This window comes from Onychostoma macrolepis, chromosome 21 (assembly GCF_012432095.1).
Source record: "Onychostoma macrolepis isolate SWU-2019 chromosome 21, ASM1243209v1, whole genome shotgun sequence".
NCBI classification, from domain to species: domain Eukaryota; kingdom Metazoa; phylum Chordata; class Actinopteri; order Cypriniformes; family Cyprinidae; genus Onychostoma; species Onychostoma macrolepis.
Window position 1 is genome coordinate 764,850 of NC_081175.1, and position 27,997 is coordinate 792,846.

At 40.0% G+C, this 27,997-nt stretch overlaps 1 protein-coding gene across 2 annotated transcripts; it reads right to left on the reverse strand.

The window, feature by feature from the left end:
* Positions 1 to 1,740: 1,740 nt before the first annotated feature.
* On the reverse strand, positions 1,741 to 27,996 carry LOC131529535 (uncharacterized). 2 transcript variants are annotated; one of them, XM_058759338.1, is made up of 11 exons: positions 27,907 to 27,982; positions 22,774 to 22,902; positions 11,950 to 12,030; positions 7,388 to 7,596; positions 7,233 to 7,287; positions 6,993 to 7,120; positions 6,677 to 6,903; positions 5,846 to 6,005; positions 5,498 to 5,608; positions 3,099 to 3,670; positions 1,741 to 1,767 (listed from the first exon to the last, which is right to left on the reverse strand). In XM_058759338.1, the coding sequence occupies exons 4-10, from the start codon at positions 7,587 to 7,589 to the stop codon at positions 3,582 to 3,584; spliced, it is 972 nt and encodes a 323-aa protein (XP_058615321.1). In that variant the 5' UTR covers positions 7,590 to 7,596; positions 11,950 to 12,030; positions 22,774 to 22,902; positions 27,907 to 27,982; the 3' UTR covers positions 1,741 to 1,767; positions 3,099 to 3,581. The 2 variants fall into 2 exon arrangements, with proteins under 2 accessions (XP_058615321.1, XP_058615322.1); XM_058759339.1 differs by lacking the exon at positions 22,774 to 22,902 and having other exon boundaries at positions 27,907 to 27,996.
* Between the last annotated feature and the right edge of the window lies 1 nt (position 27,997).

Here is a 27,997-nt window from a genome sequence, read left to right on the forward strand (position 1 = left end):
GGAGGTGTGGCCAGTAGCATGATTCACGTTTTAAAGTTTTTAGCGTAAACACAAAACGTTTGAATCTCTTAAATGTATTTCAAATTAAAATCGGTTTCATTTGGAATCAATGGTAGAGTTTAAAACCCCGCCAAACTTGTACAGTGTCAAATTGTATCTCTATAGTCTTTGGTGTGAAACGATGCGGTGTTACATTGTTACAGCTACATGTCTAGCTTTACACAACAATCGCAGTCACATGCCTCGGAATGAAGAAGAGCATACAAAAAGCTCCAAATAACATTATTATTTATTTTTATTTATTAAAATAAATGTATTTAATATGCTTAAAATGCTTTGTAAAAATATTAAGCAAACATCTACTGTAAATAAAGTGTTTAAAGTTGAATAAAATGTTGAAAGGGAAACCGTGAGCAGCAGTAGTAGTTTAATCGACTAGCAAGGCACTTCCCAGATAGCTACAGCAAGGTGGCATTGAAACAAAATGTTTTTTTTTTTTAATCAAAACTGACTCTTAAATGTTTAAAGTTGTCAGATCAACATTTTGATGAAAGCTGACAGCACACTTGGGTGGAGTCTGTGAAACTGAACTAACACTGATTTGAAGTTGATCACAAGTTCAGGCAAGTATTTATCCATGTTGAATGCTCAGTGGATGTTCCCTAGCTTGTAACCTACTACTGGGGGCATGCAGGGTCAGCGCTGGACCTTCACGATTTTAGCAAGTCAGGAAAAGCTTTTGAAACGCCCATCATTGTTCGAAAACACCTACTAATGTTGTGATATTTTATTCAAAATGATGATGAATGGCTATAACAATAATCAATAGACTGATCAATATGATGATTGTTTCAATATTGCAATATGTCTAAATGCAGACTGCGAGTCTTTAGTGCTCTCCAGTGGGCAAGTGGTGCAAGAATATCAGGGATGGCACAAACAAGGTGATGAATGGACATCTGCTCCAAGGGGAGGGTGAGATAAAAATTATTAAGAAAAAGGTCCAAACTGTAAGACCAATCATGCATAGATCAAACTACCAATTTTTGGTTGAAAAGACTGATAAGAATAAGGTATAGTGTAAGTACTCAGTCAGACAAAGACTCAGATGTGTTGGCTGTCATCTCAGCTTTAATAAAGTCTTATTTTGACATCTCTGCTTCTTGAGCTTTATTTACCACTTTGAGAAGACCACGACACTAATTGGGATTTCAGTTCTTTCTCCAGAAAGCAATCAACTGCTGAAACAATGTTAAATCAGCGTTGATGCATCAACACTAACTGAACTGAATTAATGTTACAAAGTGATGTTCATTCAGTTGCACCTGCAATTATTGAAACAAAGTTGAGATTTCAACAGAAAATAAATGAAAATGTCATTGAATCAACATTATGAAGTGACATTAGTTCAACTGTACTTTTGCACCTGCAATTGCTGTTAAAATAATGTTGAATAATAAAAAAATAAAAAAATAATGGCAATGTAATTGAATCAATGTTATGATGTTGATTCTATATCAGTGTTGTTGAATGAATATTGAAATGAGCAACAACACCTATAATGTGATGTTGATTCTAAATCACTTTTGTTGAAACATTGAAAATGTCTGAACACAAAACAGTGTTGCGCTCTGATGACTTAACGTTGAAACAACATTAATATTTCAACAACAATTAACAAATTCCCGACCATTTCAAAGTTTGGAGAAAAGCTTTAAAAATGAAATTGACATCTTTCCAGGAGTTGAGTCACTTTATTTTTTAACCCTTGTGCAGTCCTTATTTGGGAGTCACACTCATGGTATTCACGGTCAAAAGTGACCGGACACCTGAAATTTTTTTTTTTTTTTCTTCAGTAAAATCAATCTAATATATTTTTGTTCAATAATATTTTTTCTTTTTTCTTTTGTATTTTGAGAGAATTTTATGGTACTAATTAATATTTATGCAATAATTATGATACATTTTTCCCATTGAAAATAGTACAAATTTTTTTTTTTCAAATTTTTTCAAATTATTTTTCAATTTATGCAGTATTTCAGATTAAAATAGACACTAGGCCTTTAAATTCCAATTTTTGAATGCAGATTAGCACCTCCTGGTGTGAGCAAAGAAAGAAAAAACATGTAATTTCATGGTGTAACCACTAGTTGCCTGTATAGGACTCTATAGAGAGTCTTGTGAATTCCCTAGTTGTTTTTAGACATAATTGTTTACTTTTATTAGGTTGTGGATATAAATGTATATTTAGGCATTCTCAAAGACTACTTTTTGTCAAGGTTTATATTTTTTTGCATTATTATTATTATATAGGTTTTTGCATTATTATTACTACAGTCAACCCTGAACACAGAAAGCATTTTGTTACACAAAACATTAAAAACTATAAAATGTAACAAAAATGAAGAGGAATGCTTTATCAGAGCCTAATCCTTCAGGGTCTGATCTGATTTCAACCTCTTATTTCACTCAACTCATTTTGGCTATATGGTTACAGCCATACCAATTCATTTGAGTGTGTATAATTGTATATGTGTGTGTGTCTGTGAATGTGTGTGAGTGGATGTATCTGTTTTACACTCTTGATGTTTTAGAGTATAACCCATTCCTTGTTGTCCACTTTTTAACTGCATTGTAGCTGAATTATTGATTTTATTTTACATAGTTGCTGTGTTACGGGCACACCAGTTCATTGGGGTGTGTGTGTACAAGTGTGTGTGTGTGCGTGTGTATGAGTGGATGTGTTGATTTTGCACTCTAGATGTTTTAGAGTTTCACCCCTTCATTGCTGTGCAATGTTTTTCTGCATTGTTGGGGATTTGTAGATTGTACACACAAAAATTTTCTGTATTTTTAAATGTTTTCCGTTTCCCATTCATTTCCTATGGTCGGTCATTTTGACCGAAGACCATGAGTGTGACTATTTTTTACGACCATTTAACTTTTGAATCATGCCCTCAATTTTTTTGTGTGTTCACATACCAAGTGCCATAAAAGTCAACGAGTTTCGTACCATTCTGGTGAAGCTACGATTTTTAAAAATTCAAAATGTAAAATCCTCCGGTCAGAAATGACCGAAGAGCGCACAAGGGTTAAACAAGATGCAATGTATAATGGTTTATTCAAATGTATGGTTCATTCAAACACTTACAAAAAATAAAATACAATTCAATTCATTAATATATCTAATTGCTGTCAACAATAACAAGCTGAAGTCAGAAGCATATATGCCTACAAATATTTTGGCACTAGAACTGAAAATGATATTTTTGGAGACTATATAAATATAGCTCACAAGCCGTTTCACTATGCATGATTAAAAAAAGTAAAACAAATAAATAAAAGGGTTATTTTACAGAAATGGATAGGAATGTGTGTGTGTGTGTGTGTGTGTACTGGTTTTTGTGGTTTACGGGGACAAAATTTGTATAACATGTACATGGGTATGACAGAGGTATTACAATTTGAAGGTGGAAACATGACAATTCATTAAGTAATGTCCAAGTCAAATAAATCTCACAAAATATATGTTTAATGTCTAAGTGGGTCTACATCATATATGACTGATGATCAAAAACTCATCAATCCAAAAAGTTCCAAGATGTTTCCGTCTCTGGCTGGTTGTCCATCAGTGAGGTAGAAATCGCATTTGGAATCTCATACCCAGGACCTGCGGGGAAGGAGGTAATTATGCAAAACATACAATGATGATTAAACAAGGTGGTTTCTATAGAATAAACGAAGACCACTGTTATTGGTGTTTTCAGCACAAAAATTACTAAATGCGCTATACGTGCTGGTGCTGTAGGTATATACAGTCGTGGTCAGAATTATCGGCACCCTTGGTAAATATGATCAAAGAAGGCTGAGAAAGTGAATCTGCATTGTTAATCCTTTTGATCTTTTATTTAAAAAATTCACATAAATCTAACCTTTCATTGTATAATAAGAATTTAAAATGGGGGGAAATATCATTATGAAATAAATGTTTTTCTCTAATACACAATTAACGGCACCCTTTTATTCAATACTTTTTGAAACCTCCATTTGTCAGTTTAACAGCTCTAAATGTTCTCCTATAATGCCTGATGAGGTTAGAGACACCTGACAAGAGATCAGAGACCATTCCTTCATCCAGAATCACTCCAGACCCTTTAGATTCAGGTCACTCATGTTCTACAGGGTTCAGGTCACAGGACTGGAATGGCCAGCAGAAGCTTGGTTTTGTGCTCAGTGACCCATTTTTGTGTTGTTTTTGAGGTTTGTGTTTGGATTATTGTACGGTTGGAAGATCCAAACATGGCCATTATAAGATTTCTAACAGAGTCAGTCACTTATTGATTTTTTATCTGTTGGTATTTGATAGAATCCATGATGCCATGCGTCTAAACAAGATGTCCAGGACCTCCAGCAGAAATATAGGCCACAACATCAAAAATACAGCAGTATATTTCATTGTACACATGGGGTACTTTTTATCCCTGTGTTCACCAAACCCATCTTGAGTGTTTGCTGCTAAAAAGCTCATTTTTTAGTTTCATCTGACCATAGAAGCCAGTCCCATTTGAAGTTCCAGTCGTGTCTGATAACTGAATATGCTGGAGTTTGTTTTTGGATGAGCGGGGAGAATTTGTCTTGAAACCCTCCCGAACAACATGTGCTGATGTCTTGGGGTTTTCTGACCCCGAGACTCAACTATTTTCTGCAATTCTCCAGCTGTGGTCCTCGGAGAGTCTTTAGCCGCTCAAGCTCTCCTCCTCACCGTGCATTAGGACGATATAGACACACGTCTTCTTCCAGACAGTTTCCTAACATTTTATGTTGATTGTAAATTCTTAATTATTGTCCTGATGGTGGAAATGGGAATTTTCACTGCTCCAGCTCTTTTCTTAAAGCCACTTCACTAATTTGTGAAGCTCAATTATCTTTTGCTGCACATCAGAAATATATTCTTTGGTTTTTCACATTGTGATGATGATTAAGGGAATTTGGACTTTGTTTTCCCTCCTATTTATATTTCTGTGAAACAGGAAGCCATGGCTGGATAATTTCATGCTCATAATCACCCTGGAGTGCTCAATTGTGAATATGAATGGGAATATACTTCAGAGATATTTTACTCATAAGAATTTCTAGGGGTGCCAATAATTGTGTCCAACGTGTATTTGAGAAAAACATTTATTTCATAATGAGATTTCCCCCCATTTTCAATTGTTTTACTTCAATGAAAGGTTCGATTTTTGTGATTTTTGTTAAATAAAAGATCAAAAGGATTAATAATGCAGGTTTATTTTCAGAGCCTTCTTTGATCATATTTACCAAGGGTGCCAATAATTCTGACCACAACTGTATAATCACATTGTAGTTGATCTAAGCATTCAACATTGCAAGAATTTTAAAGCGAGCTTAAAATCAAAACCAGGAAAATCCCTGTATGTATGTCAGATATATTTCAATATCTGAAATATAGTCCCACAACATCTGTAACATGGCTCACCTCCATGTTCTCTTGGTTTCTTCCGACCGAGTCGATCAGCCGTGTAACTCAGATATTTTTTGATTTCAGTTTCACAGTCACTCTTGTTTACACTTCGTTTGAATGCAGCATCTGACAGAAGAAACTTGATGATAAATTAATTTGAAATTCTCAAGCATTTGTTGTATAGTACCTCATACTCAGCTGTAAATAGTTTGTACGTTCGTTAGGTCAAATTTGTCTCAGCATTCTTTAAATAAATTTCATTTCTATGTATTTGTTTTGATTTGAAAGTAAAGACAACTGCAGACATTCAAACATCCAAACATTCTTGGTTTGTGGGAAGTGTTGATGCAGCGGTGTATTTACCTCGGATCACATCTGTTAAAATAAGCTGAGAAAAGGGTCTTTTGTCTCCTCTGCCCTGCCAGTTGAACTCCTTAGCCAGATCGTCTGTTAGGACTTGCTGCATAATATTCTTAATCACATCCTTTTTCCCAATACCTCCAAGCCTTGACAAATATTTTACCTGTGAAGACAATTTTTATATGTGACCCTGGACCACAAAGCCAGTCATATTTTCATTTATACATCATATGAAAGCTGAATAAATCATCTTTCCATTGATGTATGGTTTGTTGGACAATATTTGTCTGAGATACAACTATTTGAAAATCTGGAATCTGAGGGTGCAAAAAAATCTAAATATTGAGAAAATCTCCTTTAAAGTTGTTCAAATGAAGTTCTTAGCAATGCATATTACTATTATTATTTTTGCCATAAAAGAAAAATCAATAATTTTGACCCATACAATGTATTGTTGGCTATTGCTACAAATATAACCCAGTGTTACTTATGACTGCTTTTGTGCTCCAGGGACACATATGTGATTCTAAGTAGTCAATCATCACTTTGAAACTGTCAGATATTTTGTATAATGACATTAAACTATACAGTTATAATAGTCTGCCTGGACTATTTTTCTTAGTACAACCTAAAAAGCTGATAATAAAATAATTTGATTACATTTAGAATTTCTTAATTTATTTATTTGGTAAACAGCTATCATCATGGAACATACTGTTATATTTAATTAATTAATTTTATTATTATTATAATTTTTTTAATATATTTTATGATCATGACCAAATGAGTGTACAGTGTCCCTCTAAATATTGCATAAATGCTGTGTCGACTCACATATTTGTTCCGTGTTGTTGCGGTGCTGAGCTCCCTTTCAGTCCTGGCCACATCTTCAAAGCTTCTAAGAGGCAGTTTTAGGTTTGCTTTAATGTCTTTTGAAGGCACGCTTGTACTGCTGGGAGCTTCAGAAGCTGGATTGTCTTTTAGTAGTTTTTTTAACATGGCAGAGTTTTCCTGAACCGTGCTCTTGATGTCTCTCAGCATTCGGATGATTTCAGCTTTGTCTGTTGTGTAAAATGAGTGGTGCTATAATTATTTAAAAAAAGAGAAAATAAAATTCTCATACTGATTATGTCAAAAGAGCTTGACTCACCATCAGCTGACATTCTGGATGTAGATGCAGGAAGAAGTGGTTTTGGCTGATTATTTGACATTCCTTGAGTGCTTTCAAGCCTTTGTTTTTTTAGTATTCCAGGGAATCCAGTGGCTAATAGATATGTCCTTTATTTGAAAATAAACAATGCTTTACAAATTAATTATTCTGCTCTTTCAAAGGTCAAATCTTTTGAAGAATTAAAATTTTTTTGGAACAAAATGCAAGTCTGTTACTTGCCGTTCTTTCTGTTCTTTGATTTCTTTTTGCCCCTCTTTTGCCTTCTCAAAAGTGACTGCAATAGAATAAGCATCGTTTAAATTACATCATTTGAGAACTTATTAGACAGTACAAAATCCTAAATTAAACAGTTATTTTAAAATAGTGACCATTACCATATTCTCTGTGAAAGCTAATGTTTAGTTTCTCCCATGGTTTCCCTCCGGTTTCAGGCTTTAGTTTGTTCTGAACAGCTTCCATGCACTTCTCTGTGGATTTGAATGGAGGCCAGTAACATTGTTTCTTTTCTAGGCTCAACCAATTTGATGCAACCACCATCACCTCATCTGAGTCTTGCAAGGTAACAACTGCATACATGGTCTGCCTTGAGAAGAAAAAAAGAAAGAGAAAAGGAACAAAAACAAGACAGCATTTAGCTTTGATTGAAAAATATACTCAAATTTTTTATAAGTTATATTTTTGGGCCTTTTTATGCCAGGACAATTGAGAAAAGCTACACTGTAAAAAAAAAAAAGGAAAAAAAAAAACTTATTTGCTCAACTTATTTTTGTGGGAGATTCGTAAATTTATGTTGTATAAACTTGAAACGACAAGTTGAGAAAACTCAAAAATCTGCTGAAGCTGGTTGCCTTAAAATTTTAAGTTGGCTCAATTTTTTCTTTTTTCTTTTTTACAGTGTAGCTGTTCTCAACTGTTGGCACACTAACCACGAGGCTATTGGTGCTGACAAATATACTCAATTTTATGGTAAACTGGAAAGTTGACCAACCCAATCCTATAAAGTAAAAAAAAAAAAAAAAAATCATTTCTATTTTGGCAAGTAAATGAATGATGATCTGACTGGTCAACTTTTTAATTTCCTAAATTACAGTTATTATTTTTCCATTGTCTAGACCAGTGGTTCCCAATGTGGAGCCCTTCCAACATTGCACATTTTGTATGTTGTCTCTCTCAAAGGAAACATCTACAGATTCAGCATCTACTTCTGGTGCATCTCTGAGAGGAAATCCTGATACAGGTTTGGGTTTGACTGTTTTTCTCATCCTTAATACAAGACAACCTCATCTCAGAGCAGAGGGTTTCGGGAGTCATCATGACAGTCGCTGAATTTTTTGCTACCCGACCCTTTGACTGAGACTCCAAGAAATCATCTAGATGCCTTGTTTGGGCTCGGTTCTGGTTTTCGTGTCGGGGTTCGGACACTCACGCTCCAGGTTGGTCTTGCTGTGGGAACGTGCGGTCTCGAGTTCGCTCGGGCCGTCCACTCCTCTGTCCGTGTGTGTTGTGTTTTGTTCGGCACGCGGTTCGTGTTCAATGAATTGTCCTCCAGAAGTGTCGGCTGAAGAGGCTGCAGCTCTCCCGGTGGTGGCCAATGTTGCTGCTATGCCCCCAGAGGCAGCTAATGTTGCTGCTATGTGCCCTGATGCCGGCTCCACCCAAGCTCCTTGCCCTGCCAGCGCCGCCCAGGCTCCTTGCCCTGATGCCTGCTCCACCCAAGCTCCTTGCCCTGCCAGCGCCGCCCAGGCTCCTTGCCCTGATGCCGGCTCCACCCAAGCTCCTTGCCCTGCCAGCGCCGCCCAGGCTCCTTGCCCTGATGCCTGCTCCACCCAAGCTCCTTGCCCTGCCAGCGCCGCCCAGGCTCCTTGCCCTGATGCCTGCTCCACCCAAGCTCCTTGCCCTGCCAGCGCCGCCCAGGCTCCTTGCCCTGATGCCTGCTCCACCCAAGCTCCTTGCCCTGCCAGCGCCGCCCAGGCTCCTTGCCCTGATGCCTGCTCCACCCAAGCTCCTTGCCCTGCCAGCGCCGCCCAGGCTCCTTGCCCTGATGCCGGCTCCACCCAAGCTCCTTGCCCTGTCAGCGCCGCCCAGGCTCCTTGCCCTGATGCCTGCTCCACCCAAGCTCCTTGCCCTGCCAGCGCCGCCCAGGCTCCTTGCCCTGATGCCTGCTCCACCCAAGCTCCTTGCCCTGCCAGCGCCGCCCAGGCTCCTTGCCCTGATGCCTGCTCCACCCAAGCTCCTTGCCCTGCCAGCGCCGCCCAGGCTCCTTGCCCTGATGCCGGCTCCACCCAAGCTCCTTGCCCTGCCAGCGCCGCCCAGGCTCCTTGCCCTGATGCCTGCTCCACCCAAGCTCCTTGCCCTGCCAGCGCCGCCTAGGCTCCTTGCCCTGATGCCGGCTCCACCCAAGCTCCTTGCCCTGTCAGCGCCGCCCAGGCTCCTTGCCCTGATGCCGGCTCCACCCAAGCTGCTTGGCCTGCCAGCGCCGCCCAGGCTCCTTGCCCTGATGCCTGCTCCACCCAAGCTCCTTGCCCTGATGCCTGCTCCGCCGTTGCTTCCTGTCCTGCCGGGGCCGCCTTTGCTGCCTGCCAAGCTGTTGGCCCCGCCCTGGCCTCCTGCCGGGACCCCTGATGCGCTAGAGCCCGCCTGGTCTGTCCCTCCCGTCCCACCCTGGACCATCCTAAAGACTTCCTGGGCTTATTTACTGGCTCTGGCTTGGCTTCCCTCCCTCCCACCTTTCCGTGTCTCTGTGTGTTGACCCCTGTCTGTCTTGTGTTCTCATGTTGGTGCTAGTCTTGTGTTGTGTCATGTTCCTGTCTTGTTTTTGGTGTCCTCAGTAGGGACGCCAGGTGGTATCTCATCACCCTCCTTATTTGCTCCCTTTATAATCTCCTTGTGTGTGCAGTCCTGTGCGAGTTCGTCGTCGAATGTTGTGTGTGCGTACCTGGTGCCCTGCCCTGCCAGTCTGTTTTCCCCTACAGGGTAGTTTTTGTTTATATTTATTGTCAATAAAAGCCCTTTCTTCCTGCAATTGAGTCCTCGCTCTCATTCCTTCACCCAACCCTGACAGACTTCTCACAGTTTCATTAAATTGTATCTCAGAGCAGTTAAATGCATCGCTGTGGATTCTGTCATAGAGCATCTTTATGTATGGAATTAGATCCTGAATGTTGTCTTTATAGAAGGAAACTGGATGGTGTTTTCTGACACTTGAAGAGATTGTACAGCTGTCGCAATGTCTGCATATGGGCTTTCTTCACCCAGAACCTGTCTCCTCTGTTTAAAGATTCGTTTTGTGATTTAATAGTTGGGAGAGTGATTGTATGTGGAGATCTTTCTGAAAAAGCATTGTTGATCTCCAAGTACACAGGACGATGGTTGCTCATCCCCGAGTCTCTGATTTCACAACTTCTGACACGCCACATACATTCTTCCAGAATAAAGAAATAATCCAACCAGGATGCAGTTTGGCCGCTGAATGTATAATTCTGATTTACAGGGTTCTTTCTTCTCCAGACATCAAACAGCTGAAGAGATTTCAGGAACTTTTTCACACAAAGCGCAGCTTTTTGTGGATTGTGGTATCTGTCACCCCTTTTGAATTGTCTTTGTCTATAAATGGATTGAAAAGCGTGTTGAAATCTCCACCAATCACTAGCAGACCTGTGGTCATTGACTGCAAGGATCTTGAAAGTTTTTCGAGGGGTTTTGTGTCGTGGTTATAAACACTAACCAGAGAGTGTACAGCTGACCTTCCAGTTTACATTTCAGCAAAACATAAGCTCCACAGTTATCTTTTTCATAACCTATATATTTAAAACCCAGTGTCCTCCTCACTAGTATATACTTTGTGTAGACCTTTTTTAAACCTTCTATATAATATATTCATCTCCTACTCCAATGTGTGTCTCTTGAAAGAGAGCAACATCCGCATTTTGTGGTTTTAGAAATTTCTGATCTCTTTTTTTTTTACGTCCGTTAACATTGCAGGTGATGAAGTTTATGGTCTGTGTAGCCATTGACAGATCTGCTGTCAGTTTAGTAAGTTCCCTGTCAAAACAAAGGGTGATGGAAGGTTGTTGTTTTGCATTCTGAGAGAATTGCTGAAACTTTCAATTTTATATTTGGCAGGCATTTTTATCCAGAGTGATTTTAGATTATATTCAAGATTTATATTTTAGCTTCTCAATTTCCTAGGAATGGAACTAATGCCTCCAGTTTCATTCTATGCAATTTTCCCCTATTCTGAGTTCTAAACAAATTACTTTCCAAACTATTACTATTATTATTGTTGTTGTTGTTTATCGTATGGGTTTAGCATCATTCATTCATTCGTTAATGTTGTGTGACACTCTACCAAAAATGCCACACCCTGCTTTAACCAAGTGTTAGTCTCTGATAAAACCATGAGCAGCTTACATGACACATGCATATTAATAAAACATCTATAATAAATATCTTAAGATAGACTCTTATGCACCTGCTTCCATTATTTGTCTGATTTAGTTAATAAAGAGTTCCACTTTTTCCACACATCACACATATTCAACCTTTTCAAAAGTACATTATAGTGTGAAAAACAGTTATTACCAAAAATTATAAATTGAAATGATCATTTTAACACATTATAACACATCAGTTGTGTTTTTAAAAGTATAGAACTTTTTAATAAAACCTTTTTAATATTATACCCTATATGCATGTGAGTGCTTTGAATGTCTTGCTTGTAAACAAATTCTATCGTGAGGATAAAGGACGGTACAGAGGAATAAAAGCTAAAGCTAAAATGTCGATGTTGAATGCTTGTTAGATAAATTAGTAGTAATATGTCTGTAGATTGTTTTGAAAAAAGTAAGCTAAAAGAGGACAGAATATATTTTTTACCAAATAAGTTTTGGAATTTTAGTTAACTTTAAGCATCTTAATAATTTGAAGAAAAAGTTACCTTTTATCTCACAGGATACACTGCCGTCGATTCATCTGTCTGACATTAGATCTGATCCTTTGGGTGTGGACTTCTCAGAAACTGAAAGTTAGGGAAAGGAAAAGATAAGCTGTCTCCTTAGCATATTTTATTTGACTTTTATACTGAATACAATCAGTATCATACATATGTACAGTATGTATTTGATTGTTTTGTTTTATTTCATAATATCCATAATAATAAAGCCTATTTTCTAAATAAGGTGTGGCATAATTTTCTTCAGCACTACTAAGTCCTGAGTTTTAGTCCGCCAAAATAAGTTTAAGGTAAGGCAAAAGTATAAAGTGCTAAGGTAAAATGTAAGTAAAAGCATACGAAGTGAAAACAAGTTGTTCTTTGTAGATCTGTTTGCCCTGTAGGCCAAATGGAAATGATCCAACCCGAGAATGTTTGCATACTAGACAATCAAAGATCTTCAATATTGCATGAAAAGACTTCAGGTCTGTTATCATCCTGTTACATTTCTGGGCTAACTGACAAAGAATATGACCTCTAACTAAAGTAATTATATCTTATAAGTATTTATAGTTTTTCAGTATATTAGTGAGTCAATATACAGTATTAGTGAGTAATGGTGCATTAGTGTTAGTTTTTGATGCACATAAGTCTCTAGCAGTTGTCCATTTTGTTGTGTATTAGCCCTTAGGCAAAGTTGCGTGCAAACTAAATTTCTGTTTGCCACTGTTATTTAAAACCAATGAAAATGAGGCATAGTCAGTTTCAAATGTAAGCAAAAGCTGTGATGATATTTATCTCCTGAATATTAATGTTTGATTACTAAATACTGTTTATAAATATTGGCCTATACATGGGGCTCTAATGCTTAATGTTTTAATAAGATTTTAAAGGGATCAGAAATTAGAATTTAAAATAAAATATTGAAAAAATAAAAATAAACAAATATATGTATATGTTGCGCTCCGAAACTTTATTTGTTTACTATAGTTCATCGTAGGTTGATTTGTTTGCACACCAAATTATGAATGAACATGGCTGTAATTTACGCTTCTGTGTAAACTCATCATTAACATGTCATTTGTTGATTACAAGCTAAATTATGAATGGGCGTAACCATTATTTTCATTGTTGTAATGACATGTATTCAACAGTTCAAAAATGTTTTCTGACCATGCTTTTACTGTAGTAACCATAATTTAGCCATCGTATTTTAGTTGTAGAGTCACAACAATAAATGTACAATTGTTTATTGGGCTGTATTGGGCATTATATTTGCAGTACAGCCATGAATATCAATCTGCCAAGAATAGCAGGAGTACTACAGTATTATAGTGTGTGTGTGTGTGTGTCTGTAATAGAATTATTGATTTTTGTAATATTTCTATTGTGATGTTCTTGTAGAGATACAGGTAAATATTTGACACATCAACTACATCATACACACAGGGTTTCTGCAGGTTTTTAAGTCTTAAAATGTCTTAATTTACCCTTACACAAATTAATGCCTTAAAGTTTTAAATCAGAGCAGAAAGTCTTAAATTCATAAAATGTTGGATGCAAAGCAAAAATTGAATGAATCTCTTCCTCTGTATTTTGTCTTGTTTTCCAATATAAATATCAAACATCTTTCAATCAAGACATGTTTATTTCAGATGCAAATATTAATGAAGTCTTGAAAATTGTAATGAAATTAAATGAGTTTATTCTTAAAACGTTTAAATCACAAAATCACTTCAAACAAGACTTTGTATTTTATGTCATTTTGTATCTCCAGTAAATGTATTTTATTTAAGAATCTTTAGGCGTTAGCACTGGAAAACAAGACAAAAATACTGAGGAAGAGCATCACTTTTTTGCAGCATGATCTGAAGCTGCAGTAAAAGATATTTCCATATTCTAGCGTCTGGAGCAGAGCGTTTCAGTGCGTTTTTGTAAAATGAATTAAAAAAATAATGAATATCTGTTGGAAATTGTATTTTCAAACTCTGAAGTTAATACAGCTCATTATGTTTCTCTCCAGACATTTACATTCTACAAAACATATTTTAGTTTTTTCTCATTTGTTCCTCAAATTCGCTTTACTTGGTCTTAAAAATGTTTTCTGACCATGCTTTTACTGTAGTAACCATAATTTAGCCATCGTATTTTAGTTGTAGAGTCACAACAATAAATGTACAATTGTTTATTGGGCTGTATTGGGCATTATATTTGCAGTACAGCCATGAATATCAATCTGCCAAGAATAGCAGGAGTACTACAGTATTATAGTGTGTGTGTGTGTCTGTAATAGAATTATTGATTTTTGTAATATTTCTATTGTGATGTTCTTGTAGAGATACAGGTAAATATTTGACACATCAACTACATCATACACACAGGGTTTCTGCAGGTTTTAAGTCTTAAAATGTCTTAATTTACCCTTACACAAATTAATGCCTTAAAGTTTTAAATCAGAGCAGAAAGTCTTAAATTCATAAAATGTTGGATGCAAAGCAAAAGTGAATGAATCTCTTCCTCTGTATTTTGTCTTGTTTTCCAATATAAATATCAAACATCTTTCAATCAAGACATGTTTATTTCAGATGCAAATATTAATGAAGTCTTGAAAATGTAATGAAATTAAATGAGTTTATTCTTAAAACGTTTAAATCACAAAATCACTTCAAACAAGACTTTGTATTTTATGTCATTTTGTATCTCCAGTAAATGTATTTTATTTAAGAATCTTTAGGCGTTAGCACTGAAAACAAGACAAAAATACTGAGGAAGAGCATCACTTTTTTGCAGCATGATCTGAAGCTGCAGTAAAAGATATTTCCATATTCTAGCGTCTGGAGCAGAGCGTTTCAGTGCGTTTTTGTAAAATGAATTAAAAAAATAATGAATATCTGTTGGAAATTGTATTTTCAAACTCTGAAGTTAATACAGCTCATTATGTTTCTCTCCAGACATTTACATTCTACAAAACATATTTTAGTTTTTTCTCATTTGTTCCTCAAATTCGCTTTACTTGGTCTTAAAAATGTTTTAACCTTCATAAAACCTGCAGAAACTCTGTTTTCTTGCACATTAAACTAAATATTCAACTTGTTGCAGACACCACTGGTACACTGCCTGTGCCCTCGCTGTTTTCATATCATGGTTCCCATGTGGAGCCCCTATCATAATTTTCAGAATGCAGAAATTAATTTTTTCTGCCCTCTGTGTAAGAAGTACATATACGCCACCTCTGCCTCTGCTGGCCTCGCCTGCGACCCCCTGGACCTGTGAAGACTGGTGGCAGGGTGTTTGTACTGGACCACAAACACAGCCCATTGACACCTTGCTTAATAAACACCGTGGGAAGAAGGACATCCTCAGGAGCATGCAGCGATGCTCCACAGTTCCTCTACTGATCCAAACAGCATGCTCCATTCGACCACAAAACTGCACGTTTCACTGTATGTCAAGCACCTGGCCAAACTGCTGAACACCAGTTCTTCATTAAACAACTCCAGAGAAACGTCTTGAAAGCAGGCAGTAAAACAACCAGTGTGCCAGTGGTAACAATGAAGCCTGCGGATGTAAACCCACCAGCACCTGCTCTGACCACACTCCTAACTCATGAGACCATTGAGACAATTGTGTTATGGAGCGGCGGCAGCTAAATAGGTGATTTAGCAACATTTGGTGCACATATACACTGTCCCTATCAAATAAACTAAATGATATCTAAATGATAATAAACTATCAATGATAAACTAAACCACTAATATCACATTAAAATACCAGTTTATAATTCAGAGATTTAACTTAAATACAGTGCCTTATGGTGGGGTAAGTTAAAATGCTGACTCACTTTGCCCAATAGTTGCCATTTAGGATAAATACGGTAATAAAGCTACTGTAGTTTACCAGTCCAGGCTAATATTTAGCTAAATGATTTGTATGGTTTTATATGTTGCTAAATCACCTATACAGTATGTATCATAGATATTTTTAGACCTGGATAAATTTGCTTTGATGTAACAACCATTTCATCTGTTATGCTAAAATTTTACTTTGACAAACCAAAAACAGTTTTTAAAGTGAATGGGTGCCTTCCACTCTTCTCATGTGTTTCTCCTTTTCACAGTCTGGCATAAATGATGGGTGGTTCCAAAATACATGGTCACATGACAGTAAAAGTGTACAGTTGCCAAGATACAGGGGGTGGGTGAACTTACCCACTGGCTCAACTTACGAGACCCCACTCTTATCAAAATTACAGTGTGCTGTCCTTTCTTTTAAAGGGGTTATCAGATGCAAAATTCACTTTTCAAGTTGTTTGAACATAAATGTGTGTTGGAAGTGTGTGTACACATCCATCCTATAATGATAAAAATCCATCCAGTGGTTTTTTTAAAATCCCTATTTTAAAGATGGAGCCTAGCGGTAGTTCTGGCAGGCCATGTTAGTCAAGCTCGCATCAGCTGACACTCAGCAGATCCACGTCTACCTCTATCTCACCAGATTCAAGTTGTGAACTTAAAGCGAATTCACCGCGTTGTTTGTCAAGCAGATAGACTGAAATCGATTTGAGCGAGCACGGCTCCTCACAATTTATATAGACACTTTGCCCACAATTCATCGCCGAAGTTGTGCTAATACGACTGAACCAACAACTTTACACGATCTGCTTCCCCGCTGGAAGAAGCAAGATATTCAAGAAGGGTTAAAGCATCCATGTAATAACTGGCCATTTCACCCTTTATTCATCTCTGAATGTCTTCATGAAGCTAAGTAAAGTTTCTTTCATTTTATGCCACAGCCATATCACCCTGCAGCCCAAGACCGGTTGCCCATGGAAGCTAAGCAGGGTTGAGCTGGTCAGTACCTGGATGGGAGACCTCCTGGGAAAACTAGGTAGCTGTTGGTAGAGTGTTAGTGAGACCAGCAGGGGGTGCCCACCCAGTGGTCTGTGTGGGTCCTAACGCCCCAGTATAGTGACGGGGACACTATACTGACAAATGAGCACCGTCTTTCGGATGAGACGTTAAACAGAGGTCCTGACTCTCTGTGGTCATTAAAAATCCCATGATACTCATCGTAAAGAGTAGGGGTGTAACCCCGGTGTCCTGGCCAAAGTCCCGCCACTGGCCCTTATCAATCACGGCCTCCTAATAATCCCCATGCACTTGATTGGCTCTATCTCTCTCTCTCCTCTCCACCTGTAGCTGGTGTGTGGTGAGCGCACTGGCGCCGTTGTCCTGTGGCTGCCGTCGCATCATCCAAGTGGATGCTGCACACTGGTGGTGGTTGAGGAGAGACTCCCCATGATTGTAAGCGCTTTGGGTGTATAGCAATACACAATAAAAGCGCTATATAAATGCTTCATTCATTCATTCATTCATTCATTCACTCATTGCCTAATTCTGTCTCGGAGGGAGTTTTGGTTCCTTGCCGCTGTCGCCTCTGGCTTGCTCAGTTGGGGACACTTAATTTCTAGCGATTATCGCCGATTTGATTGCACAGATACTATTTAAACTAAACTGAGCTAGACAATGACATCTCTGAATTCAATAATGAAATGCCTTTAACTGAAAATTGAGTGTTTAATCTAATCATTATACATTACTGACACTCTATCCTCCAAATTGATACTGTTAAGTGCTTTGACACAATCTGTATTGTTAAAAGCGCTATATAAATAAAGGTGACCTGACTTGACTTAATGCTATGTTGGTGAACATGCTTCAGATATTGCTCATTGTTAAGCTAGTTGTTCTGTTATGTTTGCTAGGCATGCTATTGTATTGTCACACTGGTAACATTACCAGTTAAATTTACCAGTGAACCGTTTAAATCTGTTGTCAAGGCTGTCGATATGAAACAGGCTTGCTGCTTCAGGCTCATCTATTGGGGATGTTTTCATTAAACTTAGACTATTTCCAACATGCTGTGTTTAAGTCAGTGATATGCTGTTGCTCAAGCTAACTAGTGTATCGGTAATGTGCTTGATACTTAATGCGCATACCGTATATATATTTGCTTCTAAAGCTGTATCAATGTTGTGCTCCCTCTACAGGTGCGCTGCGGTTCTATGGGGGTAATCAGGTGGATTGGGCACACCGGTGCACAGGTGTGCCCAAATACAAAGGCGTCTTGGATTGCTTCCAGAGGCGGGCGGGCGATTCCTCATTACAACAATTAGGACGGAGGCAAAGACCGGCGCTAGTGTGGAAAGACTTTGTATTCTTCTTTTTTTTGTGTAAAATAAAATTCATTTTTGAAACGTCGCCCTCGATTCCTCCCCTCCTTTCTTGTTGCTCCCCGCTAAGGGCGTAACAACTGGGGGCTCGTCATTAAAACTCCATGTTTTCCATGAATCGCTTTGTCTTGGGATGACACAAATTTGTTTATTTCGATTAGTTCAGACTTTCGGTAAGTGCTTCGCATTTCATTTGTAGGGAGGAAGAGGAGGTAGATTAAGTCAGGGCGTAAATGTGTTTGGAGTCTGCCCATTTTGTGAACTCGAACGCTACACTATATTGCTTTGCTATATTGCACAGTACCAGTTGAAATATTAATTTTCGTTGACTTAACTTAATCTATCATTGCTTGTTTTCTGCATGGAAATAAACTATCCCCGTGTGGGCGAAGGACGTGTTTTCGACATGTTGTTTGTTATTTTAGTTTGTTGTTTTTGGTTGGCTCGGGGCTTGGTAGCAGTTGTCTCGGGAGCACATCCGAGGTTTGGGGGACTACTCGTTAATTGGTAGTCTTCCCAAACTTGCGGGATCGAGTGCATAAATACCCGGTCTTGGGCCAGCTGAAAACTATAGGGTCTACATCAGTTATAGGGGCTGGGGGACAGTTAGGAACGGGGTGGTTCTGTAACAGGCTCTGATAGATTTGTTTGTTAAATCTCTGCAGGAGATACAGGTGCATCTCAATAAATTAGAATGTCGTGAAAAGTTCATTTCAGTAATTCAACTCAAATTGTGAAACTCGTGTAAATTCAAATAAATTCAATGCACACAGACTGAAGTAGTTTAAGTCTTTAGTTCTTTTAATTGTGATGATTTTGGCTCACATTTAACAAAAACCCAATCTCAACAAATTAGAATACTTCATAAGACCAATAAAAAAAACATTTTTAGTGAATTGTTGGCCTTCTGGAAAGTATGTTCATTTACTCAATACTTGGTAGGGGCTCCTTTTGCTTTAATTACTGCCTCAATTCGGCGTGGCATGGAGGTGATCAGTTGATCAGTTTGTGGCACTGCTGAGGTGGTATGGAAGCCCAGGTTTCTTTGACAGTGGCCTTCAGCTCATCTGCATTTTTTGGTCTCTTGTTTCTCATTTTCCTCTTGACAATATCACATAGATTCTCTATGGAGTTCAGGTCTGGTGAGTTTGCTGGCCAGTCAAGCACACCAACACCATGGTCATTTAACCAACTTTTGGTGCTTTTGGCAGTGTGGGCAGGTGCCAAATCCTGCTGGAAAATGAAATCAGCATCTTTAAAAAGCTGGTCAGCAGAAGGAAGCATGAAGTGCTCCAAAATTTCTTGGTAAACGGGTGCAGTGACTTTGGTTTTCAAAAAACACAATGAACCAACACCAGCAGATGACATTGCACCCCAAATCATCACAGACTGTGGAAACTTAACACTGGACTTCAAGCAACTTGGGCTATGAGCTTCTCCACCCTTCCTCCAGACTCTAGGACCTTGGTTTCCAAATGAAGTACAAAACTTGGTCTCATCTGAAAAGAGGACTTTGGACCACTGGGCAACAGTCCAGTTCTTCTTCTCCTTAGCCCAGGTAAGACGCCTCTGACGTTGTCTGTGGTTCAGGAGTGGCTTAACAAGAGGAATACCACAACTGTAGCCAAATTCCTCGACACGTCTGTGTGTGGTGGCTCTTGATGCCTTGACCCCAACCTCAGTCCATTCCTTGTGAAGTTCACCCAAATTCTTGAATCGATTTTGCTTGACAATCCTCATAAGGCTGCGGTTCTCTCGGTTGGTTGTGCATCTTTTTCTTCCACACTTTTTCCTTCCACTCAACTTTCTGTTAACATGCTTGGATACAGCACTCTGTGAACAGCCAGCTTCTTTGGCAATGAATGTTTGTGGCTTACCCTCCTTGTGAAGGGTGTCAATGATTGTCTTCTGGACAACTGTCAGATCAGCAGTCTTCCCCATGATTGTGTAGCCTAGTGAACCAAACTGAGAGACTATTTTGAAGGATCAGGGAACCTTTGCAGGTGTTTTGAGTTGATCAGCTGATTGGCATGTTACCTTATTCTAATTTGTTGAGAGTGAATTGGTGGGTTTTTGTTAAATGTGAGCCAAAATCATCACAATTAAAAGAACCAAAGACTTAAACTACTTCAGTCTGCGTGCATTGAATTTATTTAATACATGAGTTTCACAATTTGAGTTGAATTACTGAAATAAATGAACTTTTCCACGACATTCGAATTTATTGAGATGCACCCGTATTTAATTTACACTGAGTGTGCTTGAGCCTGTTTTTTTTTTTTTTATTTGTTTCGAATTACCTTGAAGCGTTCTTGAATTCCTCCGTTTTGAAATGATCTGATCGTAGCCTGAGTATGGCAACCGTCGTTGAAGCATTTGTTCAGACTCCGTCTGATGGGTTGTTAGATGCAATGACCAAAGAACAACTTTTAGAACTAGCCGCGCATTATGAAATTGAGCTCTCCGCACTTCAAAAAAGGTCTAAAGAGGGGATAAAGCAGCTCATTAAGGCTATGCTGCTTGATCTTGAAGTCGTGGTGGAGGCACCCACCCCTCCGCTACCTGCCCTAAGCGCCCTCTCAATCGAGCAGCAGAAAGAATTACTGCTTCTGCAGCTGAATGCGTAAAACGGCGTTTGGAGTGTGAAAAAGTACGTCTAGAACAAGAGCTTGAGGAAAGTCGGCAACGTCTCGAGCAACAGCATGTTCAGGTCGAACAGCAACGCCTGGACCTAATTAAAGAGGGTAGGCTTGTGGGAGGAGGCGCTGAAGCCTACTAATCCAAGCCAAATATTGTCCATAGTTTGCATTTGGTCCCACCGTTCAATTAGTCTGATGTAGAAACCTTTTTTCTTTTGTTCGAGAGCATTGCTGCGGCCTATGACTGGAGCGATATTGAGCGCACCCTGCTCCTTCAGTGCGTATTGACTGGTAAGGCTAAGCAAGCGTACTCTTCTTTATTGGTTGCGGACAGCCAAATTTATGAAAATGTTAAATCGTCAGTTTTAAAAGTTTATGAGCGTGTTTATGAGCTATCACCAGCAGTTTTGTATGCTGCGGTGTAAATCTAACCAAACGCAGGTTGAATTCGTTAGAGACTTAACCTTGCATTTTAATCACTGATGTATGTCGACAGATATTGCAACATTGGATAATCTGATTAATTTTATTTTTAATTTTACAAAAACACTTCCTGATACTGTCGCCGCTTACATTGCAGAGCGCGGTGTTAGGACGGCTTCCCAGACGGCTGTTCTGGCTGATGAGTGGGATCTCATACACAAGTCCTGCGCAGAAAGGTTCAGAATTGAACATCTTTGTCCTGTGCGCGTGAACCCACGGTCTGTCCCTCAGAACCAAGTAAAGCGACCTGTTAGAAGTCCGCCAAATATGTTTGACTCCATTTGTAATTATTGCTTGGAGAAAGGGCATCGGAAATCGAGCTGTCCAGTGCTTAGATCAAAGAGTGCCAGGGCACAATTTCCTAAATCTGCTCTTTCCGTGAAGCGTTACTCTGACTTGCGACCTTGTGCAGGGCGATGTGGAGCTTGGCGTGCGGCCTGTTATGCCGGTCGATGGCGTGTCACTCATCCTGGGGAATAATTTGGCTGGCGGACGCATCTGGCTTAACGAGTTACCACCCCTGGTGGTTACTGATGCGCCTTACTTCGGTAGTGGCCCCGATGAGAGTGCTCAACAGTATCCCGAAGTGTTCATGACCTGTGCTGTAACTCGCTCTGCTAGCCAGGCTCAATCTGAAGCAAAGCCCATGAAGGCTGAACAGCTCTTTTCTTTGACTGATTAACCGCAGACCGTTTCTCGCGACGAGCTGTCAAAGGAACAAGAACAGAGTGATGCGACGTTAAAACCACAATACGAGCAAGTCGTTGAAAATGTTGAAATTCGAAGCCGAGCACAGGGTTATTATATTAGAGATGGTGTACTACTGAGGAAGTGGTCTCCTCACGCTGGCGGTTGTATTGGTGATCCCATTGTCCAGGTCGTAGTGCCCAGTAAGTTTCGACCGTTAGTTCTGAAAACTGCCCTAACTTAACCAGTCCTTAAAGCCAGGCCCCTCTGCGTCCAATTCCAGCAGTGTGCCAACCATTCGAGCATCTCATCATTGACTGCGTTGGCCCGCTTCCTCGATCAAAAGCTGGGAGTGAGTATTTGTTGACGGTGATGTGCCAAGTCACTCGCTATCCGGCAGCTTTCCCGTTGCGTTCCATTACCATGAAGTCTATCGTGAAAGCCCTTACTCAGTTTATTTCTATTTTTGGGTTACCTAAAATTGTTCATTCCGACCAAGGGAGTAATTTTACTTTGAACATGTTTTCAAAATTGTCAGATTATGTGATGGGTTTTCGTCGGCCTGGTATCTAGCTAAAGAGCAGCTTGGGAAATCTCAGGAAAAAATGAAGAGGTTGATTGACCGTTGCATTGAACATCGGAAATTTAGTGTGGGTGATCAGGTCATTGGGCTTCTTCCTGTAGTAGGCTCACCATTCCAAGCTAAATACGCCGGGCTGTATAAGGTGATACATTGTGGCGCTAACGATAATTATACGATTTTAACACCAGATCGGAAAAATAACTCACAGGTCTGTCACGAAAATCTTCTTAAGCCGTACTACAATCGAGACGGACAGGTTTCCGCGTCTGTTAGCCCTGTGGTGCTAGTGGACAGCTCCCCTCAGTCCTGTTCTTCGCATTTTGTGTCGGCCGCTCCTGTGGATGAATTAAAGATGCCTGACGATTGCATGTTGCAAGGGTGATTTAAAAAATTCAGAAACATTAGAACAATTGCCGTCTGTCCTAAAACATTTGGACGCAGGCCAACGGCAAGAACTGGTCAACTTGTTGTCTGAGTTTCCAGAGTTGTTCTCCGATGTGCTGACGCAAACATTGATTATCATGTCTATCGTTCTGAAATAATTCATTTTAAAGAAAAAGATGGCAGCAGGCAGGTGTGGAGTGTTAATATCACTGTTCAGTTTCTCACTATTTTCTTATTCTGGCGAATTTTCTTTTAATATTGGGAGAGAAGAAAAACAAACACGATGTGGATATAAACATCTTGGTTTTGGGAAGAGTGCTGCTTTTTCGCTGATTTACCATCCGTGGATTATCTGTTCAAGGAAACAACGATGCAGTGGAAAAATGAAAAGGCATTTAAGTGACTGGGTGATTATAATCAGGGGTTAAATTGGGATTTATTATGTGGGGGGGGGCTCTATGGTATATATATATATATATATATATATATATATATTTTGTTTTTTTAGTAATTTAACAATTTAGCAGACACTTTTATCCAAAGCGACTTACAAATGAGGACAATGGAAATATATATGTATTATGTGTGTGTGTGTTTTGTTGCAAATATGATTTATTCTAATGCAATATTCTCATCGGTTTTCTATCAGCTGTGACATAAAGCTGCATGTTTTTTATATTTTATCCAAGGGCTTTTTTTTACCTTTATAGAGGGCATTTTCCCACTAATCTCATTAACTTTCATTTCAGATTCTTACATTTGATCTATAAATTCAATTATAATAATGTGATTGTTATTATCTATACGTTATCAAATTAAATAATTTACACTGAAAAATACAACTACATTAAACTATGAGATTCTTTAAAAAAAAAATTAATATACAAACAAGAAATTATGGTGGAAATTATACTTTTCAAAGAAATTAAAACGCCAGTAGGTGCCAGTAGTGAGCGTTTAATGAGTGAGTCATTGAGTCGTTCATTCAAACGATACGTTCAAACGGCAGATTCATCAGACGTTTATGCATGGGCTAATGAAACTTTGACTCAACCGATTCGTTCAAAACACTGAATCATTCAGCAATGAATCGGATGGTTGTTTTGAGATGCGCTGTGGTTCCGCCAAAAATGTAAGTGACCTAATATTATTGTAATTGCTCAATGAACTGTTTATAGAACTATTAAACAGTCGTAATGGTGAAAACATTGAGTGATGTTTACCTCAGTATGCTGAGTTTCTTAGTGTTGCGCGTTTTAGATTAGATTAGATTAGATTCAACTTTATTGTCATTACACAAGTACAGGTACAGGGCAACGAAATGCAGTTTAGGTCTAACCAGAAGTGCAATAGTAGCAAGTGCAGGATATACAATTGTTGAATAAGTGCAGGACAAGGATATGTACTGAATATATGTATAAATATATATAGAAAGATGGTTATTAATATAAACAGAATTTACAGGTGAATATGTGTAGTGAATAAATATACAGAATTTACAGGTGAATATGTATAGTGAATAAATATACAGAATTTACAGGTGAATATGTATAGTGAATAAATATACAGATGGCTATTACTATAAGCAGAATTTACAGGTGATATGTACTATCAATATAATATATATACAGATGACTATTACTATAAACAAGGTGTAAAAGTGCAGTGGAAGTGATTGCGTATTACAATTAGACATACGGTGCAAAATGTTAATGTAAGCATTGATAATGTAACAACAGTCGGCAGTGCAAATGAGCATAGTCCAATTTAGGTATGGTAGTGCAAGATACAAAAGTAAACAGTTGTTACTGTAATAAAAATTTACATTCAGTAGTGCAAATAAGGCAGATGTGAGGTAGGAGAGAAGAGTTAATAATATATGAGGGAGTGGATCAACGGGGGGTAGAGTTCAGTAAAGAGACAGCTCTGGGGAAGAAACTGTTCTTTAGTCTGCTGGTCCTGGTCCGGAGGCACCTGAAACGCCTGCCGGAGGGCAGGAGAGAAAACAGTCTGTGGGCTGGGTGAGAGGAGTCCTTAAGGATGCTGCGAGCTCGATGCAGACAGCGTTTCCTCTGGATGTGTTCGATGGCAGGTAGTGGAGTCCCTGTGATGCGCTGGGCAGTTTTCACCACCCGCTGCAGTGCCTTGCGCTCCGCAACAGAGCAGCTCCCATACCATACTGTGACACAGTTGGTCAGGATGCTTTCTATTGCGCAGCGATAGAAGTTCACCAGGATAGCAGAGGAGAGCTGATTCTTCCTCAGTGTCCTCAGAAAGAAGAGGCGCTGGTGAGCCTTCTTGACCAGGCTGGAGGTGTTGGTTTTCCACAACATGTCCGCCGAGATGTGGATCCCCAGGAACTTGAAACTGGAGACACGCTCAACAGCCATTCCATTGATGTGGATGGTGTCGTGTGTGCCTCTTGACTCCTTCCTGAAGTCCACGATGAGCTCCTTCGTTTTGGTGGTGTTGAGGAGCAGGTTATTTTCAGTGCACCATGTGGCCAGGTGCTGGATCTCCTCCCTATAGGCAGTCTCATCGTTGTTACTGATGAGGCCAATCACCGTGGTGTCGTCTGCAAACTTGACGATGGAATTAGATCCATACACAGGCTTGCAGTCGGAGGTGAAGAGGGAGTAGAGAAACGGGCTTAGCACACAGCCCTGTGGTACACCAGTGTTAAGTGTGATGGATGTGGAGCAGGTGAATCCTGATCGAACATTCTGGGGTCTGTTGGTCAGGAAGTCCAAAATCCAGTTACACATTGAGGTATTGATGCCCAGGTCTCCAAGTTTGGCTATTAACTTGGTTGGGATGACAGTGTTGAATGCTGAGCTGAAGTCAACAAACAGCATACGTGCATAAGTGTTCTTATTGTCCAGGTGAGTGAGCACAGAGTGCAGTGCCATGGAAACTGCGTCCTCTGTGCTCCTATTGCTACGGTAGGCAAACTGGTGTGAGTCCAATGTGGATGGTAGAGAGTCTTTTAGGTGTTCCAGGACCAGCCGCTCAAAGCACTTCATGACGATGGGTGTGAGTGCTACAGGGCGGTAGTCATTAGGGCACCTCGGACTAGAGTGTTTTGGCACTGGCACAATGGAAGTGCATTTAAAGCATGTTGGTACGGCTGCTTGGGCAAGAGACAGGTTGAAAATGTCTGTAAAACCCCAGCGAGCTGCTCTGCACATGCCCTGAGAACACGACCAGGGATGTTGTCTGGTCCAGCAGCCTTGTGCGCTGATCCGGCTCAGTGCCTTGCAGACATCTGTGGAGGAGAGTATGATTGGTGGGTGGTCATCTGAGGATTGAGCTTGGTGGCAGTTTCTCTGTTGTCTCTTTCAAAGCGAGCATAAAAGTAATTTAGCTCGTTCAGGAAGTTGACATCAGTGGCTGCGGGGGTGGAGTGGGTGGGTTTGTAGTCACTGATGGCCTGAATGCCCTGCCACATGCATCGAGGGTCAGAGTTGGAAAAGTGTCCCTCTATCTTTAGCTTGTAGCAGTGCTTGGCCTTTTTGATGCCCCTCTTCAGGTTTGCTCTGGATGTGCTGTAGGCTTGTGCATCTCCTGATCTGAAGGCAGTGTTGCGTGACTTCAACAGGAGTCGCACTTCCTTGTTCATCCAAGGCTTCTGATTTGGATATGTGGTGATCTGTTTCTGGGTTGTAACACTGTCAATGGTGATATTGATATGATCCAATACAGAGGAGGTGTAAGAGTCAATGTCTGTGTGAGCGCCACTGGTGGCTTGAGAAGCAAACATACTCCAGTCTGTGTGTAGAAACCTTTCCTGGAGTGTGGAATCTGCCCCGCAGGCCACACCTTGATGGTCTTCACTGATGGCTTCACACGGTTGATGAGGGGTGCATATTTGGGGTGAGGAACAAAGAAAGGTGATCTGACTATCCCAGGTGGGGAGGGGTGTCGCAACGTAAGCTCCAGCCATGTTTGTGTAAACATGGTCTAAGGTTTTGTTTCCTCTGGTGTGACAGGAAACATGCTGGTGAAACTTGGGTAGCACTGACTTTAAGTTTGAGTGATTAAAGTCACCTGCAACAATAAAAGCCGCCCGGGTGATCAGTCTGTTGTTTACTGATGGCTGCGTGAAGTTCTTTCATAGCAAGCTTGGCATCAGCATCCGGGGAATATAGGCTGCAGTTATAATGGTGGAAGTGAACTCCGCGGTAGATAAAACAGTCTACATTTAACCATGAGAAACTCAAGGTTAGCTGAACAATGACTCCCAACAATAGCAGAGTTTGTGCACCACGCTTTGTTAATGTAAATGCACAATCCACCACCTCTGGTCTTACCGGAGCCATCTAATGTTCTATCCGCCCGAGTGTGTGGCGTCCGCTAGCTCAATAGCGGTGTCCGGTATTCCGCTGTTTAACCAGGTTTCCGTGAAGATTAGGGCGTTACAGTTCAAAAGTTTCTTGCTGTGTGTGATGCGGAGTCGAATCTCCTCCATTTTGTTCACTAGCGACCGTACATTGGCAAGGAAAATGCTGGGTAAAGAGAGCCGGTGTGGTGTTAGCCTTAGCTTAGCTCTTAGTCCTCCGCGCTTCCCCGCCTTTGTTTACGATCTCGACGCCGCCTGCGAGCACTTCCGCCCGGCCGGGTAGGGTGCATAGCCTCGGTGTCCTAGCGATCTCAGGAAGGAGTCGAAGATTGTCCATAAAAGTGTCGGAAATTGCAAACCGATATCCAAAAGCTCACAACGGGTGTACGATGTAAAGGCACAACTGTTCTGCACGAACAGGCCGAGATGAGTAAGAAAAATACCGCAAAATTGCAAAATCTGGAGAGACCCAGAGCCTCGCGATGTACTCGCGCCGCCATCTTGGGACATTTGACCCAAGTTCTCCTCGAGAGGCTGTGTGAACCTCGCCTCAGCACCTTATACTGTCAATAGATGAGGAGATGCCGTATTAGTCAAAGGAATTCAATCTACTCACATCCTCCAATAGGCCTCTATCCTTGAGAGCGCGGTTGGTGTAGAACCAGTTCAAAGCCTGTTCTCTACAACCACCAGCACCCTCCGTCAGC

Excerpts from the sequence above, each read along its gene's own strand:
- LOC131529535 (XM_058759339.1), bottom strand. The coding sequence starts at position 7,589 with ATGTATGCAGTTGTTACCTTGCAAGACTCAGATGAGGTGATGGTGGTT. Across the intron at positions 6,904-6,992 it reads ATCCAGAATGTCAGCTGATG|ACAAAGCTGAAATCATCCGA; the intron begins GTGAGTCAAGCT and ends TTTACACAACAG. Across the intron at positions 5,609-5,845 it reads TTTAACAGATGTGATCCGAG|ATGCTGCATTCAAACGAAGT; the intron begins GTAAATACACCG and ends TTCTTCTGTCAG.